This window comes from Pezoporus flaviventris, unplaced genomic scaffold (assembly GCF_033815535.1).
Source record: "Pezoporus flaviventris isolate CSIRO_AGI_PZ_B2104156 unplaced genomic scaffold, CSIRO_AGI_Pfla_v1 ptg000013l, whole genome shotgun sequence".
NCBI lineage: Eukaryota > Metazoa > Chordata > Aves > Psittaciformes > Psittacidae > Pezoporus > Pezoporus flaviventris.
The window spans coordinates 8,923,210-8,941,205 of record NW_026892561.1 but is presented as its reverse complement, the minus strand read 5'-3'; the positions used below and the strand labels follow the sequence as shown (position 1 = coordinate 8,941,205).

General features: G+C 53.4%; 2 protein-coding genes across 4 annotated transcripts; one reads left to right on the top strand and one right to left on the bottom strand.

Moving 5' to 3' along the window:
- The first annotated feature begins 1,378 nt into the window (after positions 1–1,378).
- Positions 1,379–11,383, top strand: TMEM125 (transmembrane protein 125). 3 transcript variants are annotated; one of them, XM_061451520.1, is made up of 3 exons: positions 1,379–1,627; positions 3,406–3,534; positions 7,278–8,968. In XM_061451520.1, the coding sequence occupies exon 3, from the start codon at positions 7,580–7,582 to the stop codon at positions 8,240–8,242; it is 663 nt and encodes a 220-aa protein (XP_061307504.1). In that variant the 5' UTR covers positions 1,379–1,627; positions 3,406–3,534; positions 7,278–7,579; the 3' UTR covers positions 8,243–8,968. The 3 variants fall into 3 exon arrangements, 2 of the variants coding, with proteins under 2 accessions (XP_061307504.1, XP_061307505.1); XM_061451521.1 differs by lacking the exon at positions 3,406–3,534; XR_009743069.1 differs by lacking the exons at positions 1,379–1,627; positions 3,406–3,534 and adding an exon at positions 10,924–11,383 and having other exon boundaries at positions 7,218–8,533.
- Positions 11,384–11,470: 87 nt separating this feature from the next.
- CUNH1orf210 (chromosome unknown C1orf210 homolog) lies at positions 11,471–17,681 on the bottom strand. The gene is made up of 4 exons (XM_061451519.1): positions 17,485–17,681; positions 14,876–15,383; positions 14,082–14,228; positions 11,471–13,649 (listed from the first exon to the last, which is right to left on the bottom strand). Exons 1-4 carry the CDS (start codon positions 17,569–17,571, stop codon positions 13,285–13,287), a joined length of 1,107 nt encoding a protein of 368 aa, XP_061307503.1. The 5' UTR covers positions 17,572–17,681; the 3' UTR covers positions 11,471–13,284.
- Positions 17,682–17,996: the final 315 nt, after the last annotated feature.

The following is a 17,996-nucleotide window of genomic DNA, read 5'->3' as shown; positions in this document are numbered from 1 at the left end:
AAGCAAAATAGAGGTACAAACCCCTTCTATACTCGGAACACTAGACCAAGGGCAATTTCCCACACACGTGCTGTAGAAATGTTTTCAGGATTAAGTTGTAACTGGATTATGATTTTGAATGCCAATGATCTTCTGAATTATCTCAGGCTGCAAAGACGCTCTGCTTCATCCTGTCTTGGTCTGCATTGTCTGTTTCTCCTGTTGATACCTTTCTAAAGGCACTAGTAAGCATCTCATGCGCTTATAAAGTTACAGTCCACTTTTAAAAGTGAATATATGGCTATCTGTAAAGCTGAATAAGGTTTCCCCTTGATAATGTGTTTGTTAACTGGCCCAACTAAAGGTTTTTCTTACTATTTTTTTCTTAGTAAGGGAAAGCTCATTGTTCAAAGATATTCATATAGCAAAATCCACCATGCTCTATTTGGTGTTTTAGGTTTAGGACAGGTGATATTTCATAAGTTTCAGAAGATCTGTGAGATCTTACTCAAGATAGATCTTCAAAGCTGTTGCACTATTCCGTGTCTATTTTATTAGTGTATCCTAAGCTACCCTTCAAATAGCCTGCTAAAAACCTAGCATGCGACTTAAATAACTGAGCCTCCCTTTCCATTAGTCAGGCAAGAGCTGTTGTTCAGCCCCATTCTCTTCTTCCTACATCTTCCAGGAGATTTTCCAGCTGCTCAAGCTCCCAGTAGTGATCCCTTCTGCTGTCATTAAGGCCAGCCACAAAGGAGGAGGCATGCCCTTAGTCTGGGAGTCCCATTCCCCTGCTGACTTTTAATGTTCTTGCTACTCCCTTTTATTTCTCTTCCTCTCTCAAAGGAGTCCTTTTCTGTTTCCCTAATTCCTCTCAGAACTGACACTTTTTACTTTCCACTAAATTACCAGGAATTCAGAACTTCTGCAGCATGGCAGGCTCTGCTGATGCCACTGTCTCCCAAGGAGGGGATGCTGCAGCTGCCTGGTGATAGAGAGATGCCACCACAATGACATCTTGCCTCACATAAGTGCCTGCCCGGACTAACACCATGCAAAGACCCAGTCCTGATGTGTCCAGATGGCCCTAACCTATACAGCAGTGCAGGAGCTATTTTGTTTAACACCACATAACAGCAAATACTTGCCGAATGTGTCAAATCTCCCCTAGCGCTGCCAACCTGGCTGCAGGCTTCCTCTCACCCACTGCCTGGGAGCTGCCCTCAGGCTCTGGCACCCCTTCACCTCCAGCTGGGAGGAAATGAGCCACCTTCCAGGATCGGTGTGCGGCCAGATCCTGCCCGGGGAGGGAGGGAGGGGTAGCGCCTGCACACCGACGCGGCTCTGGAGCCTCTCCAAGGCCAGCAGCAGGTTTGCTGAGACGCCACCCTGCTGGGGAATGCACCTGCCCGGGCGAGAGGTGAGGGCTTGCAGCCTATCGCTGGTGCTGCCCGCGCCGCGCCAGGAAGGGGAGCGGGCAGCAGCACCTGCTCCTTGGCAGGCGGCTGCCGGAGGAAGGGAAGAGATTCTCCCGGTGAGCTCCCTCGTTAGCTCGATCCAGTGGAAGGAAAGCCAGGAAAAGCCACAGCTGCCAGGCAGGAGCAGGGGACAGTGCAGCGCTGCCGTGTGCGGGCAGCATCTGCCGCAGGTGAGTGAGCCCTCCGCTCCGGGACCGTGCTGTGCGGGAAGGGCCGGGCTGCATCAATAGGTGATGGCAGGCTGGGGGCTGCTTCGGACATACTTCTTAAGAGATCTGCCTCTCGCTTCACATTATTTCTTCCTTGCACCATCGTGTTTCCTCTCAGCACATAAGGAAGTTTCTTGTTCCTTCAGGACTCCTAGGCTCCCCGTGGCAGAGGTGCCTCAGAAACAGTCTCCGTCGGGTCAGAATGATGCCTGCCTTTTATGAATACCGTGAGGAAGGGGTACACGAGTCTTTATAATGGAGCATGCCAAAGCTATCTAGATCTCTTTAAAAAGCATCTGTGTGCTGACCCTGTTACAAGAAGTCCTCCACCATCCTTACCCTTAGAGCCCCTAGGCTGAGTGGAAGGAAGGGACAGTCATCTATCATCCAGGGCTTCCCCAGGGATTCATAAATGATGTCTGGTGGCAGGAGTGCTGGTGGGACAGACTTGCTTCTGGGAAAGCATTACCCCTCTGGTGGGGTAGGGAGGGTAGGCTTCCCCCACGAGGTACAGATTAGACAGCATAGGTTTGCATGGATTTTGAGCAGCCCCAGAAAGGAGGAGCACAGGGAATTGGTTGATGTAGCACCCAAAGGAGTGTGGTGGATCTGTTGCTAGGATTTTGGGTGAGACAGACAGATGCTACATAAAAGCCTCATTACTCCAATTCCCTGCAAGTTTCTCTATCCCTGTTTCTGTGTTCTTAGGAGAAGAGTGGGGACCCTCTCAGTCGTCCCAAGGCAGCAACGTCCCTGCTCCCAGGGGCACAGACAGGCCTTGAGCTCCACAACTTTCAGATCTTCTGATTTGTGTATTGACTGTAATTCAGCCATAAAACAAGGTACATGAGCTTCAGTCTTTTGGAGCCTACAAGGGAGTTAGAATAGAATAGAATATGCTTAGGAAGCATTTCTTTACCGAGAGGGTGGTCAAACACTGGAACAGGCTTCCTCCAGAGGTGGTCAATGCCTTACACCTGTCAGTGTTTAAGAGGCATTTGGACAATGCCCTTAATAACATGCTTTAATTTGGTCAGCCCTGAATTGGTCAGGCAGTTGGACTGGATGGTCATTGTAGGTCCCTCCCGGCTGAAACAGAAGAGAGCAGAGCAGAACAGAACAGGTTGGAATAAACTGGAATAGGCTAGACTGGAATGGACTAGGATAGGATAGGATAGGATAGGATAGGATAGGATAGGATAGGATAGGATAGGATAGGGTAGGATAGGATAGGATAGGATAGGATAGGATAGGATAGGATAGGATAGGATACTTCAGTTGTAAGGGACCTACAACAATTCAGGACAGACCAAGTTAAAGCATGTTATTAAGGGCATTGTCCAAATGCCTCTCAAACACTGTCAGGCTTGGGGCATGAACCACCTCTGTAGGGAGCTTGTTCCAGTGTTTGACCACCCTCTTGGGAAACAAATGCTTCCTAAAGCACTGTTGCATCTGTCTGTCTCTCTTCCTAAAGCACTGGGAGTTGGAAAAATCACATGAAAGGATAGGAAAATATTTATGCCTTCTGGACTAGAGATTTCTGTGAGGCACAGAGTGGTAGCAAGTCCATCCCAAACAGGGATGGCTATGGCCAGACCTGGCCAAGAAGCACATAAGCTATGATGGACTGGAGAAGCAGAGGAAGGAGATGGCTTGTGTCTGTCTGAGATTGTGAGGCTCTGTTGATCTCATCTGGATTGCTCATGCAAAGCGTTTCATGTACTGTTATTTTACAGCAAATCCTGCCAGACCCTCCCGGTCTCCATGGTGCTCACAAAGTCCACATAGCTGCATAAACACCTTCCAAGGTTGGAAGTGCTACAGGAGCCTCTCCCACCCCTGGCTTGCCCTCCTGAACGCTTTGGGTAAGCAGTGTCTCACAGGGTACCCCGGGTTCAGGGATAGGAGGGAAGTGAGGAGTATTTCAGCAGCTGAACTTCATGGGGCTCTGAAATGGAAGTGTTCTTGAACATACATACAGTGCATGGCCCCTCTGCCAGATGTCAGACAGAAATAAATGTATACCGCTCCCAGGGGGTCAGCAGGAGTGTGCCTCCCACACCTGCAGCCAGGAGTGACCAGAAACCAGTTGATGATGACCCACAATTCCCAGTTAAATGTTGTCAGAGTAGGAAAAAGAAAAAAGAAAGAAAGAAGGAAAACATGACCACTGTTGTTTTCCTGCATTCCCAGTGCTTTCCTGTTCTTCCTCCCCATCTGCCAGCCAGCAGCAGGGAAGGACAGACAGCCTGTCCATTTCTTCCTGAAATGTGACCTTCAGTCAGAAAGCATTGTGTGTCTGGGCTGGTCCTCTTTCTTTTGCACACAAAGATGGGAGCGCTGAAGGTACTGGGTTCAGTAGTAAGTAAATGGTAGAGAGTAATGACCTGTGATACATGTTATCAAACCGGCTGATCTGATGGGGTAACTGGTTTCAGCTCCCAAGGGGTCTATCTATGTTATGGTCTATCCCAGAGCAGTGAGATGAGGTAGCAGGTAGCCCAAAGCAACAGAAGGGGCAACTGCTGTGGAAAGGCTGCCCTCCCTCATGGCAGAGCAGGGATCCATAGCCCTTCCTTTCTCTCAGTGTGACCTGGGCAAACTTATGTGCTGCATAATGCCAAGAAACCAGATCAGCAAAGTCGCTGTGAGATCTAGTTTCATCCCCTCTCCAAGCAGAGGTGGGTGATAGCCAAGATAGGGCTGCTTTGATTTAACACAGTCGTATGTTAAGAGGACAGAAAGCAATGCACCCACCCTGGGAAACTGCAGTTAGATTTAAGGAAAAACTCATTCGTGGTGAGGGTGGTTAAACACTGGAATGATCCCAGAGGGGCTGTGCATCCTCCATCCTTGGCAGTATTTAGCACCTGAGTGGATGGGGCCCTGAGCAGTCTGAAGTTACCTCTGCTTTAAGCCTGTGGATGGACCAGGTGACTTCTCAAGGTCCTATCCCACCTAAATTATTCTGTGATTCAGATACTGTTATTAGCAGCACAAACCCTCCCAGCCTGGAGAAGCCCAAACAAGTGTAGGTGTTCAGAGCAAACAATTATATTCCCAGAACACTTTGAACAGACTCAAGGAAGCATGGAGGCATACTTCAGCAGAAGCCTTTGCCTCTCAAAATCATTCATTCAATAGACCTTAATATAACACTGAGAAATCAGTGCTCACAGACATCACATTTTACTTTGTTCTGCAGCCAGATACTATAATGGCTTTGTCTTGTTCCCTGAGCTTCTTCTGAGCAAATAAAAGCTGAAATGGTTAAATATGAAACAGTAACATGTGAATGCCGTGCCGTAGCTTGATTTCTGGTTGCATTTTCCCTCACTGTGATTTGTGCTGTTGTGGGGTTTTTTGCTTACTGTTTGACTCACAACTTGTGTGTGCAGCTTGGACCAAGCAGCAGAAGGCCACAGACTTTGCACTTCTCCAAGCTTTACTTTTTTTTAGTTCAGACTCTCAATCTAATCTACAAACCTGCTGTCTATTGGACTCACCCATTCTGTGGTTAAGGAGGAGATAAGGAACCTCTGTGCTTGGAGAAGGAAAGGCAGGAGGAAGCAGTGATAATCACCGAGCTAGTTTGCACAAGCTGGGGAAATGTTCTCTCCCCTCTACTTTGAAGGTGCCCTGTGACATCCTCACCTTCTTGGGCACCTGTGTCTTGGGAACATGTGGACACACAAGGTATCTGCTGTCAGATGCAAGATCAAAGTGGGTCTCAGCAGTCACAAATCTGCACACTCAGCCACAGCTTTTTCCCCTCTCTATTTAATGCTTTCTGATTGTTCTGGCTCCAGCCAGGAGCTGCAGCTCTGCTCTGGGCTCCCAGGCCAGTGTACCCTCTGGAGCCTGTGTTTCTGTGTCCAGGTGACCGCAGCACCAGGGGAGCAGCGCAGCAGCTCACGCAGCACCATGGGTCGCGGGCCTGCAAACCCAGGCTGGTTAGAGACTTCCTGGACACGTGCTGCCAGCTGGCAGCAAGCCCTGAGCCACGTCCAAAGTGACCTCATGCTCCATCACAGCCGGGGAGTGACTCAGGAGGAGCTTGGGCTGACACTGTCAGGCGGTGTCTGGCTCAGACACCCCCCACACTATTGTTTTCCCTCTCCCCCCAGCCCACATTGGCTTGCCCCCAGTGGAGGGTGATCTTCAGGTGTCTGCTGGTAGCAAAGGCATTGCCATAAGAAGATGAGGGGACTCTCTGAGGACAAGGAGAGCTGTGGGAGGAAACATCCCTGCTGTGTGCAGAGCTGCCATGCGTGGAGGTCACACATCATCCCCACCCGTCTGTAATGAGCCCAGAGTCCCAGGGCTGTGCAGATCAGGGCAAAGTGTGCTTGGCGCAGGCTGACGGGCTCCTGGAGAGCCAGTTTTATCAGGGAGGGTGCTGCGTGGCTGTCCCCACTCGGGAGAAGTGACACAGCTCTGACACAGGGGATCTGCATCAGTGCCTGTCCCCACCACAGGCTCCCATGGGATACAAAGCTGTTGGTGTGTGTGTCTGTGATGGCTGAGGGTGCATTGTCCTGTCTGGGAAGTGACCAGGAGGCAGTTCGTGGGTCTGCAGGATCTGCTTCATGTCTAAAGGTCTCAGCTATAACCTGAAATACTCCCATGCTGTCTTCATCACCACCTCTCCTTGCTTTGGATGCTCTCTGTGCCGGAGGCTCCCTCTGGTACTGTGGGACCAGTCGGAGCACTCGTGTGCTAGGATGAGACATGTAAGGGAAATGCAAGCGGTTTCCACTCTTGTTGTAAAACTGTACTCAGAGCAGCACTGAGGGGTGCCAGGACCCTGGGAAGGTGATGAGCCCCAGAAGCTGTGCTGTGCCGAGGGGAGCCCAGCTAAGCCCAGCACCACAGAGCCTGCCTCCAAGCTGCAGCTACCACTGCCGTTCCCCTGCTCCCCTCCATCGGTGAAGGGCTTCAGGGACCAGCAGAAAAAAGAGCTAAATCACAGGGTTCCAGGTCCCAGCTGCCTGGGGGCTCTTCCCAGGGAAGTGCTGAGACTGCTGCAGATGTAACCATCGTGTTTCTGCAGGGAACTTGGGAGGGGGAACCACTGGCAGTGAACAGTGAACGGGCTCAGAACACGCAGCAAAGGCAACTCTTGCTCTTCCAGGGACTGGACTGGAAGGGTTAAGCCCCGGTCCTGACCCCCACCTCCCGCTGTCCTTCTGGGCAGCAGAGCCAGTTGGTGACAAGAGGCTGATGCTGATGAAGGAGCATGTGAAGCCAGAGCTGTGAATGGGGCTTTATCCCCAGGGGACCTGCCTCTGCTCCATCCCTGCCCTGCTGCCAGCACCAGCTGCAGGCATAGTCCTGCGGGCAGCCATGTGCCAGTAGCCTCTGAGCTGGGCACAAGGGGCTGGGGAGTCAGGAGACTCGCCCTTGGGGAAGGCTGAGGTCCCCACAGTGTGTGGAGGTCTCCTGGGAAGACGTGCGTGGCTGATCCATGCTCCAGTGTCGGGGGCTTTCATGAGGGAGGCAGGGGGAGCTCTGCAGGCTAGCTTGGGGCGACTGAGGCCCTGGGTTTGGCAGGAGATCGTTTGGGACAGGGTCTGTGTTTAATATCTTCTCTTCTTGACTCTTTCAGATGAAAGACACGGGAAAGGAAGGACGCAGCCCTGGTTGTTCCCTTCTGGTGCTGCTCCAGGGATGCTCCACCACCTCCTGCAGCCCTGCCTGGGGAGTGGGCTCAGCCTCAGCACATGGACCATAGCTCTCCAGGTGGCACTGCTGCAGAGGGCAGCTCCAAAGAACGAGACAGAGACATCCCCACTTGAGAAATGCAGCTGCCTTCACAACCGCTGACGTCTGGACCCTTCTCTTCACTGTAAGGGTGTAGATCCAACTGTGCAACCACCCTACCGTGTCCCCCCCACCCAGCCACGCGCCATGCCGGAGCTGGCAGAGCTAAGCAGCCCCCGCACCCCTGCGGACGCGGACCACATCCAGAGGAACATCCTGGAGGAGCATGTGGAGCTCTGGTGGTTCCAGGACCCCAAGAAGTCCATCCTGTGCTACGGGGTGGCCGTGGCGCTGATCCTGTCCTGTGGAATCGGGGGCATCATCCTGCTGTACAGCACCAGCAGCCGGTCCGGGGAGTGGCGGCTGGCCGTGGGCACCACGCTGTGCCTCCTGGCCCTGCTCGTGCTGCTGAAGCAGCTGCTGAGCTCTGCAATCCAGGACATGAACTGCATCCGCAGCCGGGATCAGATTGAGCTCCTCAAGAGCGGTGGCTTCTCAGACTGCCTGGTGCTGCTGCTCAGCGCCCTGGTGCTGCTGGTCTGCGGGGTGGTGCTCACCATCCTCTCCACCACGAGCATGCAGCTCAGCCCCACACGGCCGCTGGCCAGCATGTTCACCAGTGGGGTTGTCCTCCTGACTGCTGGCAGCGCCATCCTCCTCTGCCTGCTGCTCTACCTGCTCTGCACGTCCTGCCGCCAGGCCGCTCCTCGCAGCCTGGAGACTGGCGACATCCGTGTCTTCACCATCTCCGGCCGCCTCACTCCAAACAGGCGGCTTCCTCCCACCTCCAGCATGGCCAACCTGATCTGAGCCAGGACACCTCTGCGTGAGCCTCTGGATACTACCCGTCAGCAGGGCTGGTGCTGGCTTTTCCTTGAAGGAAAGGGGAGTGTTGCCGTGTGCCTCACACTTCTTTCGGAGATGACTGACTGGCATTTGCTTTGCCCCAGGCTGATGGCATGGCAGGGACCTGAGGCACCTGGACAGGCTCTGACCTGGCACATGAGGAGCTCAGCACTGGCCTGGTTGGTGGTGTATCTCCACAAAGCCTCCTGCAACAGCTGCTGCCTGCCCGGCTGTGATGCCTGTCACAGCATTAAGGTGAGCCTGTCCCATACCCATGGGGACTCTGGTACTTGCTTGGTTCCCGCAGTTCCTGGAGCTGTTGTGCGCTCTCCTGGCAGGGGAGGCTGTGATTGAGGGTTGCATGAAACTACCCTGTGCTTTGTGCAGAGCTGCCAGCTACCGAGCGAAGTAGAGCCTGTAGCAGGTGATGAATGGCAGGAAACACTCTGCATGTCAGCAGGCATGCAGTGCCAGTGAAGGGAGGCTGGTGGGAGGTAGGGCTGCAGGGGCTGCTCCCGAGAAAGCATCTGTGTGTCTGTCAGAGTAAGCTTGGGATTTGCATGGGATTCCATGTGCCAGAGCCCCGGCATGGCTGGACCTCACATGAAATGCTGTTTGTGTTTGCAATGCTGGGATCTGTTCCAATATTACATGTCTGCAGCCCACCACCTTCTGTGGTTTATCAAACAGGTGTTACCTGTTTGATGTGTTATCAGTGCTGCTCTGTGTTGGGGCTCTGCTATCAATGCCAGCGTGCTCCAGCCACGCAAGTCACAAACAGCAAAATGCAGTCACTGGGGATGGTGATGGGATGCTCAAATCCTGGGGCTGGGCTGATGTTCTGCAAGGGCAGTGCAACGGGGGAACATCGTTACCCTCAGAGAGGAGTTTCCCAAGCAGAGGCACCCCTGCTGCTGTGGGAGCACTGCAGCTCATCCCAGTCCCTGTGCATTCCCACGCTGCTTCTGTCTCCCAAGTGCTGCTGCAGCTGCAGGGTGGAAAAGTTCTTCTGCTACCACTTGGACTTTACCTGCAGCTTTTTGGTGTTTTATCTCTACAAGGTGTCTATCACCTAAGTGTCTTTCCCAGAGGCAGACTAGCAGCTCATCCCTGGGAGCTTTTACTGTGACTTTAGGCTAATTTACCTGTCAAAATTCTCACTTCCTCCAAAGACCCACAAACCATTTCACTGCCCTTTCCATAGACACAGATCGTAACCTCCTAGCAAAGCTGCTCCTGCAAAACCTTCTCTTCTTCTTCCCCTTCATGTCTGCTCCCATCTCCCCCTCACCTGAGCTGCTCTGACCCAGCCATTATTTTTGCTCATTATTTGCAAAGTTCCCTCTGTGGAGGAATGGAACACGACTGAGCCATTACTTTTTGGTGTGTAAGTACCAAATTTATTTGGAAGAGCATGGTAGCTCGTTCCCTTAGTAACAGCATGAATCACTGTCCATGCTACACCTACACTGGAAGCAGTGTCAGAGTTCAGCATCAGTGAACCCCACCAGGTATACACTGGACAATGAAGGCTTCATCCTTTCACAGCTCTGGACCACACCATCTCTGATGCACTTGATCACATGAGGGCACTTCTGTGTTCATCTGTTCCTGCTGCCTCTCCTACACCTGCAGCCATGGATTTTTTTTTTCCCAAAGTATGGGAGCAGCATTTTAGCTTTTCTTTTTGGACCTGTTATTTACGCATTTTCCTCTGCCACTTTCACATCATCCATAGATTTTATTCAACTGCTGTTTCCTCCTCTCTCTGAATCATTTCCCTTAATCTGCCCAAGATTTCAGAGGGTGTTACTAAGCTCAGGCAGGTCCTTCTATGCTAAATTCTCCGCAAATAGCCATCCTACCCCTCTGGGCTGTTTGACCCTGGGTCCAGTAGGGACCCCTCTGCATACACAGGGAGGAACAGGCCAGAGCTGGACAGTTTTGTGCCATCGCCATTGCTGCTGCTCTGCACATCTGCATCAGTGCATGTGCAGTTACACCACCTCTGCGTCTTACTCCCAGCCCCCCCAGCCTGCACACATGGGCAGCCCACAGCTGCCTGCACACCGGCTGTTTTGCACATCTGGGCATTCCTAAGAAGGTGCGTGGCTGTGCCCAGCTCACAGCTCAGCGCTGCCTACATGCCAATGTGAATCCTCCCCTCCACAGCCCCTTCAAAACATGCCCCAAGTGCCCATGAACTATGCTAGGAAGGGATGCTTGTGGGCAGTGTCAGCAACACAAGGAGATACTGTCTGAGAACGGGCTGTCCCTGAGAACGGCAGCTCGGGTGTCTGGCTGCCCAGAGGGACAGCCTGCGCTGCCCCAGTCACAGTCTGTCTGCAGCAGCAGTACTGGTCTGCTCCTTTCTTGGCTCCTGTGTTGTGTGTGGAAATACTTAATAAAGTGTAGCAGAAATCAACTGTGTTGAAGGCTGATGCTTGAGCGTTGGCCTCTCTGAAGAGCCGGGGGTGACAGGACTATGCAAAACTGGCCTCTGCTCAGAGAGCCCAGGGCAAAAAACATGGCAGCCCAGGGTCTCTCCTGAAACTGTGATTTTGGTTTACCAGCAAGTGTGGCAATGCCCCCCACAGCCCCCAAATGCATATACTTATTTCCTGATACACACCTTGCACCTCCAGAGGCACATGCATCTCTTTCTGCTTAAGGAACTATACAGCTGGTCCCCCTTACCACCACCCTGTGAACAGAAGATCTTGCCATGCCTCCGAAAGACGCTCACATGGTGCATGCAAAGCCTCCTGATGATGTCCATGCCAGTTTGTAGAGAAGCTGTTTCACCCTGTAGTGAGGCTGAACCTTGTGCTTCATGGCAGCAGCTACTGCCTGCAGCGACCCTGGTACCAGTCTGCCTGCATACCTGCCACTGCTCCCATCCGCCAGCCTCAACCATGGGGTCCTCTGACTGCTTCCTAGGAGGATCCCTCTGAGAAGGCTCCTCTTTTTCTGCTCTGATCCCCTTGTATTCCCAGATCCGCATGCCAGATACAGTTCCCACCACTGGGCTGCCAAGCTCCAGCCCACTAGCACTGGAGCTGCCTGGAGAGGGGTCAGAGGGGCTGCCACGCTCCCCCGCACATCAGAAAAACAAGGTCAAAGTAGACAAGCAACCGGCCACTGGGCACTGAGGGATGAGAGTGTGCAAGATCCTGCATAAAAAAGCCTGGGCACTTGTATTTTAATCTCTTTTAAGACATCACTGAGACCTAAATAAAATACTGAATCTAGAGTGAGTTCATGTGATTGAAAAGCATGTTGAAAAGCCCAGAAATTGCCCTCCAAAAGAGAGCTGAAATGCATTTTCCCAGTCCTCAGATTTAAGTATCCTATTTTACCTGAAAGCTATCCACGATTTCAAAAAATTACAGCATATATTACATATATATACAGTGTGTGCTGTAATTCAGATGGAGCTGTTAAGATGAACCCAGAAGGCAAAACATGAGGCAGTGATTGCAAAAGTAAATCTCACATTAGAAATACATTATTTAACAACCAAAACTGGATGACCGCTGAAACAAGCCAGCAGGTTTTCCTCCTTGTGGCTATAATGGCACATTCCCTCTCTGGAAGGTGCTCTAAGTCACTGGCCTGTGTTGCTCATGCAACGCCCAACCCAGTCGTTCCCTTTGGTTTACATTCTCTGACATGTATTATTTACTTTTGTACACACTGTGCTCTGTAAATGTCTTCATGACCACAGAAATAGAAAGGCAGTTTACAGTGCAACGGAGGTTTGAAGGAGATGGGGAATTAGCCGTGTGGCAGGGCTTCAGGAAATGCTATCCCTGTGATGATGTTTCATGCTCTGGAGCAAGATAAGAGAGATTTCCAGGCTATTGGGGATGGGAACAACCAGGTTGTGCTCTGGGAATTCTGCCCAGCCAGATGGTACCAGCTTGTGAATCACTTTACTAAGGAGCGTGAACGCTGCTGCTGCTTCCTGCTTTTAACTCGTGTGATCCACACAGACACGACTGGCTGGGTCATAACTCACAGTTACCGATGTCTCATGTGCTGTTTATAGTGCCACAAACATGACAGGAATGCAAAAATTATAATGTTCATCTAAATCCATGCTTAAAGATACAGATGGGATGCTGCAATGGGTGCCAGGGGACAGGGCTGTCTCGCCCCAGTGCACGTGCCTGCCTGACGCCACAAGCTGCTAACAAGTTTGCTCATCTCTGCAGAGCTGGCATGGAAAAGGTAAGTGCTTTCGTAGCACGTCTTGGTGGAGAGGGATGAGAGAAAAGAGGGAAAGGGTGCACTGTAAAGCAGCAAGAGGGGTGGGAAGCAGCACTGTAAAGATGTGCACAGAAATCCTGCGATGAAGCAGCAGATCTGCCTGTGCCACAGTGGGTGACAGATACGCTTGCACAAGCGCACTCGTGCCACAGACCTGTATTTTCACCACCACAGTTAACATGGAATGCATTTGCGGTCCTTGAAAGCACATGCAGAAGAATCCGCACCCCAGCTGCGGGCTGACAGGTCTCCTCCTGGCACTGTCACCAGGAGAGCTCCAACAAACCATCACAGACAGAGGCTTTAATTACCCTTTTAATCACACCCTGGAGTGACAACACATTGAAGGACAGAGCAGGGCTGTGTCTGGCAATATGGGGCAGTGGGGCTGATGCCTGAGACCCTGCAGAAAGCATCAGGGCAGGCTTCTCTTCCCACTCCACCAAACTGCCTGGGTGCAACAGGCACCACGTTCTTCAGCAGCAGCACCCAAGCAAGGCTGGGAGAGCAGGAGCAGGTCCGGTGTCCCTGTGCTCTTGCATCCCCACTGGCATCATGCTGGGGCTGGCTGCCTTCAGCCTCCATCATCATTCCCAGCCCATCCTTTCTCTCCCCTCTTCTCCACTCCTTTCCTCCTGCCCCCAGCCCTGTGGGGCTAAATGCCGAGGGAAGGTGGGAAAGGGCAGGATGGGGATGGAGGTGAGGGAACAGCAAGAGGCTGCTGGAGCACAGGCTCAGATGGAGAGGTGCAACTGCTGCTCCTCATCCTCTGGCACCTGCTCGCTTGGCTGGATATAGTTGTCCTCGATGAAGCCATCATCATCCTCACCTTGCAGGTCAGCAGCACCAGGCATGGGGTGGCTCTCGCAGGTCCCCTGGCCTGAGGAGCCCCTGTCCCAGCTGCTGCTGTCCTCCATGGGGCTGCCTCCGATCGAGCTGGTTTCGGGCAATGGCCGGTGGTGGTAGCTGGTGAAGTTCTTGTGGAAGACCTTGCACTTGGCAGCCAGCGCGATCAAGATGGAGATGCCAATTGCTGCCACCAGGAAGCCCACCAGGTACGGCCAGCTCCTTCCCCCTTTGCCGGTGGGTGGTGCAGTGGCTGCAGTGCAGAAAGATCATCAGGGTTAGGGCAGGTCAGCCTGGTCTTACCCAGTGCTCTTCAGCAGCCAGCCCTGTATATGCCTCCAGCATGCAGCCAGCATAAGACTGCTTCCATTAGGAACAATATAAACGCTCTTCACCAAGAGCTAGCTATCAAGAACCTGTGGGAAAAACTGCTGGCTGGCTGATACTGGTGCCAGTCACTGCAGGGTCTATGCTCTGTATTGCTTTGTGGCATCTGCTAACTTTTCTGTTCCAAAGCCAGCAAACACCTCGCAGGTGGTGGCCACTCTCCCCACCAAATCACTGCACAATCAGTGGCCCCTGGGAGTGGGGCAGAGCCATGGGTCCCTGCCTACAGTCCCTCTGGGGTGATAGAAGGGAGGAGGGAGATAGAACTTATGGATGCCTTCGTAGCTGCACAACTCACTGTTGCTGTAGGTGACTGTGATCTGCTGCACCGTGCTGACCTCCCGAGGAAACCGCTGCTTCACCCAGCAGCCCAGATCCTGGGAATCCAGTGCTGCAACCTCCCGGCCCCGCAGCCACGGGGGTGATGCACAGGTCACCTGCACAGCTGGGAGACACACAGGATAAGGTGGGACCTCCCCAGTTTAGAGAAGACTATGCCTGCTTATTCCTGAGTTGATAGGACACCTCACAAGATGCTCCTGGGTCTGACCTCCAGCCTCGCTGGCCCTCATCACATTGTAAGGCAGAACCAAACGAAAAGTTCCCTGGCCAAGGAACTGTGTGAGTGTGTGACTGTGATTAGCAGGCTTCTTTTAACTGGATAATGCCAAATTCATGGATACTGATAGAAACCCCACTGTCACAGGGCTGCTCTTTCCTGGGAGATGAGCTCAAGAGGGTTGGAGCCTAATCCGGCTCCACAGGAGGAGCTGCCAAGTGCTCAACACCTCTTGAAAATTTAGTTGCTCCATGGGGATACATATAAGTGTATTCTGGGGCTGAAGCATACATGCAGCCCCTTTCCCAGTAGAGTGGCTAAATTATCCTGCTCTCATTCCCAAAAAACTTTGGTATCGTGTGTAACTGCAAGCAAGGAAGAGACATCACCTTCCAGTCCACTGTCCCTCAGCAAGGTGGGAGAGGTCCCAGGGAAGCCTGCCCAGGGGTTGGAGCAAAAGGGTCGAGTGGGACCCCTGCCCCAGAGCTCCTCCTGCCCAGCACCTCCTGTGCCACCTGCCCCTGTGTGCTCACCTTGCCTGCGCTGCAGCCACTGCTGCAGAGGGTGTGCGCTGCAGTCGCAGAGCCAGGGGTTCCCTTCCAGCTGGACCTGCAGGACTGCATCCATCAGCTGCAGGCTCCACGTGTCCACAGAGACCAGCGCATTCTGCTGCAGGTCCAGGTGGAAAAGCGCCTTCAGTGGCAGGAACAAAGAGGCCTCAAGCTCTTGCAGGCTGTTGTTTGTTAGGAGCAGTGTGCCCAAGTTTCCCAGGCCCTTGAAAGCGTCCACGTGGAGGTAGGTGATGCTGCAGCTGCTCAGGTCCAGCAGACGCAGTGCTCCGAGGTTGGAGAAGGCTGCTGGGCTCAGCACCAGAAGGGCATTGCTAGAGAGGTTGAGGGTGTGCAGAGAAGGGAAATGCATCAAGAGAGTCCTGTGATGGGGCATGACCAAGGAGTTGAAGGAGAGGTCCAAACTGGTGATGTTATTTGGAAGGGAACTTGGAGCATTCTGGAGGCTCTTCCCGTGGCAGTCAGCCCATCCCTGGAAAAAAGCTGGTGTCTGAGATGTGCTTTCTGTTCTGGGGAGGATCTCTAGACTGAGACTCCCCAGAAGTTCAAATGTCTTAATGAATTACCCTTGCAGAGTTTAAAAAAACAAAGACACAAACAAGTTTAAATAACATATGAGCTGCTCAAAACAGAAGTTTGGTGTGGGTCAGGATAAATGGAGAAAGGTGAGCAGGACAGCCCAGCACTGAGAGCAGCTGAGAGAAGGAGTAAAGGGGGAACATGGAGAGCTGGGGGGAAACTCAAACAGATGAGGTGGATGTGAAGGAAGCAGGTTGTCACCCTCCTGTCCTCCCTTTCAGAGCAGTTGTTATGCAGGGTCAGCTTGCAGAGGGCCTTCCTTTTCCTTCCCAGTCCCCAGGGATCTCCTTGTATGACACAGGGCATCCTCCCCAGCTGGAGCAGCAAAGCAGGCGAGACCCTGCCTGCTGCGAGGGCAGGCAGAGTGATGGCACCTGCACCACGCACCCATGTCAAGAGCTGCTCCCAGGGCCTGTGCAGGATATCCCACCCATGCCTCCAGCCCTCCCGTGCTTCTGAGGATGCACTGTGAGTGGCAGTGGCTTAGTGCAGTTTGGCTGCGTCTGTAGTAGTAAACAGAACACACTGGGGACCACTCGCTATCCCAAAAGACCAGCAGTGCATGCTCGATGGATCAACAGCTCCACACAGATGTACTGGATTTGCCTGAAAAACAGGGTGGCCAAATTCAAGCTGGTTGTGGGGAGCAGTCCCCAGAATGTGTTACTCTTCCTTGGGCTTTATGTGAGGCCAAGCCAAGATTTTTGAGGTCTGTCTCAAGCTCACATAGGGCTGGGATCGGGGAGGCTGGGGAAAACAGGACAAACCTTTTGAGGAACCATCAGAGAGCTCAGTGGGCAGCACTGCCCTGTGCCATCCTTTTCCTGCAACAGCAGCTTTTCCTGCTCCCTCCCGGCTCCCTCCTGGTGCAGCCTAGCTGCTGGCTGCAGCACTTGTCCCAGTAAGATGGTTTAGTTACACTTCCTGCTCCTTGCCAGGCACTCGGGGATGCTAACCCCATGTTTGCCCTGACCCCTGGCTTCAGGCACTGCATCACCCTACACTGGAGGAGGGAGTAAGGGACTGTCCTGGACTCAGCTGTGATAGAGTTAATTTTCTTCCTAGTGCTGTTGCAGTGCTGTGTTTTGGATTTGGTGTGAGAACAATGCTGATAACACACCACATAGTGCTTATCCTGATTCAAGGACTTTTCAGTCTCATGATCTGCCAGTGAGGAGGGGCACAAGAAGGCGGGAGGAAGCAGAGACAGGACACCTGACCTTAACTAGCCAAAGCGGTATTCCATACCATAGAACATCACATTTAGTACAGAAACAGAGGATTTGGCCCAAGGGACCGATTGCTTCTCAGGACAAGCTGGGCATCGGTCAGTGGGTGGTGAGCAATTGTATTTTGCATCATTTGCCTCTCTTGGGTTTTATCCCCTTCGCTCTCATTGTTTATGTTTATTATTATTACCTTTATTTCCATTATTAAACTGTTCTTATCTCCATGTGTGGGGTTTACATTCTTCCGATTCTCCTTCCCATCCCACAGGGGACGAGCAGAGAAATGAAGCATGTATGTTGGTACTTAAGTTGCCAGCTGGGGTTAAACAACAACAAGTGGTGGGAGCCCCTCAGGGATGTGCCTCCCTCCTCTCACCATGCATCCCTTTGGGCAGCTGTGTTATGGCTGCAACCAAGACACCCCCAGAAATGCCACAGCTCAGATAAAGCTTTGCCATCCCTGCCACGCTGCGGTGAACGGGCTGGACAATGTGATGTGCTCAGCCCGAGCCTGGGAGCAGGGCAGCCGGGCTGCAGGTGTGGGTGACCCACCCCTGGTCGCTGGTGGCCTCTGGCACAGCACATCTCCCCGTTAACTCCGCTTGCTCCCGTGGGGTTTCCTTGCTCCTCATCTCTCCCGCGGTGCAGAAAAGGAGCCGCCTGGCAGGGCCTGCTGCCCGCAGGCACACGGTGCCACAACCCCAGCCATGCCTACCCCTGCCCACCCCAGCTGCTGCCCGCGCTGGAGCCCCCTCATGCGCCTACCTGGTGGTCGAGGTTGCAGGGGTGTCCCGCCGCCGTGGCCCAGGCGCAGAGGAGGCTGCAGACCCCGAGCAGGCAGGCAGGAGCCATTTGGCTCCAGGGAACGGCAGGGCTGAAAAACAAGCCTCGGGGAAAGCCGGGAATCCGGCAGAGCCGGCCGGGCCGGGCCAGGTGTGGCCACAGCCACAGGGCCCCCGCCAACCCCCCAGGGCCCGGCCACACGGCTCTGCAGACCCCCGGGAGCCAGCCCGGCTGCGCCCTGGCCACGCTCCTGCCGCACGGGTGAAAGGTGGCAGCGCTGGTTACACATTAACCGCCACCACGCCCCGACACCTCCCACCCGCTGCAGTGGGTGACCAGGGACCAGCCTCTGCCCCATGCAGCATGGGGCTGCCCTGGTGGGAGCAGAGCACTGGGAGGCAATGGGTGCCGGAGGATGCGTGGGGCACCTCTGTGGTACCCCGATGCAGCAGCTGCTGGGCTGCTGCGGGGGGGTGGGACGGGACAGGGGCATG

Excerpts from the sequence above, each read along its gene's own strand:
- TMEM125 (XM_061451521.1), top strand. The coding sequence starts at position 7,580 with ATGCCGGAGCTGGCAGAGCTAAGCAGCCCCCGCACCCCTGCGGACGCG.
- CUNH1orf210 (XM_061451519.1), bottom strand. The coding sequence starts at position 17,571 with ATGGCTCCTGCCTGCCTGCTCGGGGTCTGCAGCCTCCTCTGCGCCTGG. Across the intron at positions 15,384-17,484 it reads CCTGCAACCTCGACCACCAG|GGATGGGCTGACTGCCACGG; the intron begins GTAGGCGCATGA and ends GCTTTTTTCCAG. Across the intron at positions 13,650-14,081 it reads CACAGTCACCTACAGCAACA|CCACTGCACCACCCACCGGC; the intron begins GTGAGTTGTGCA and ends TCTGCACTGCAG.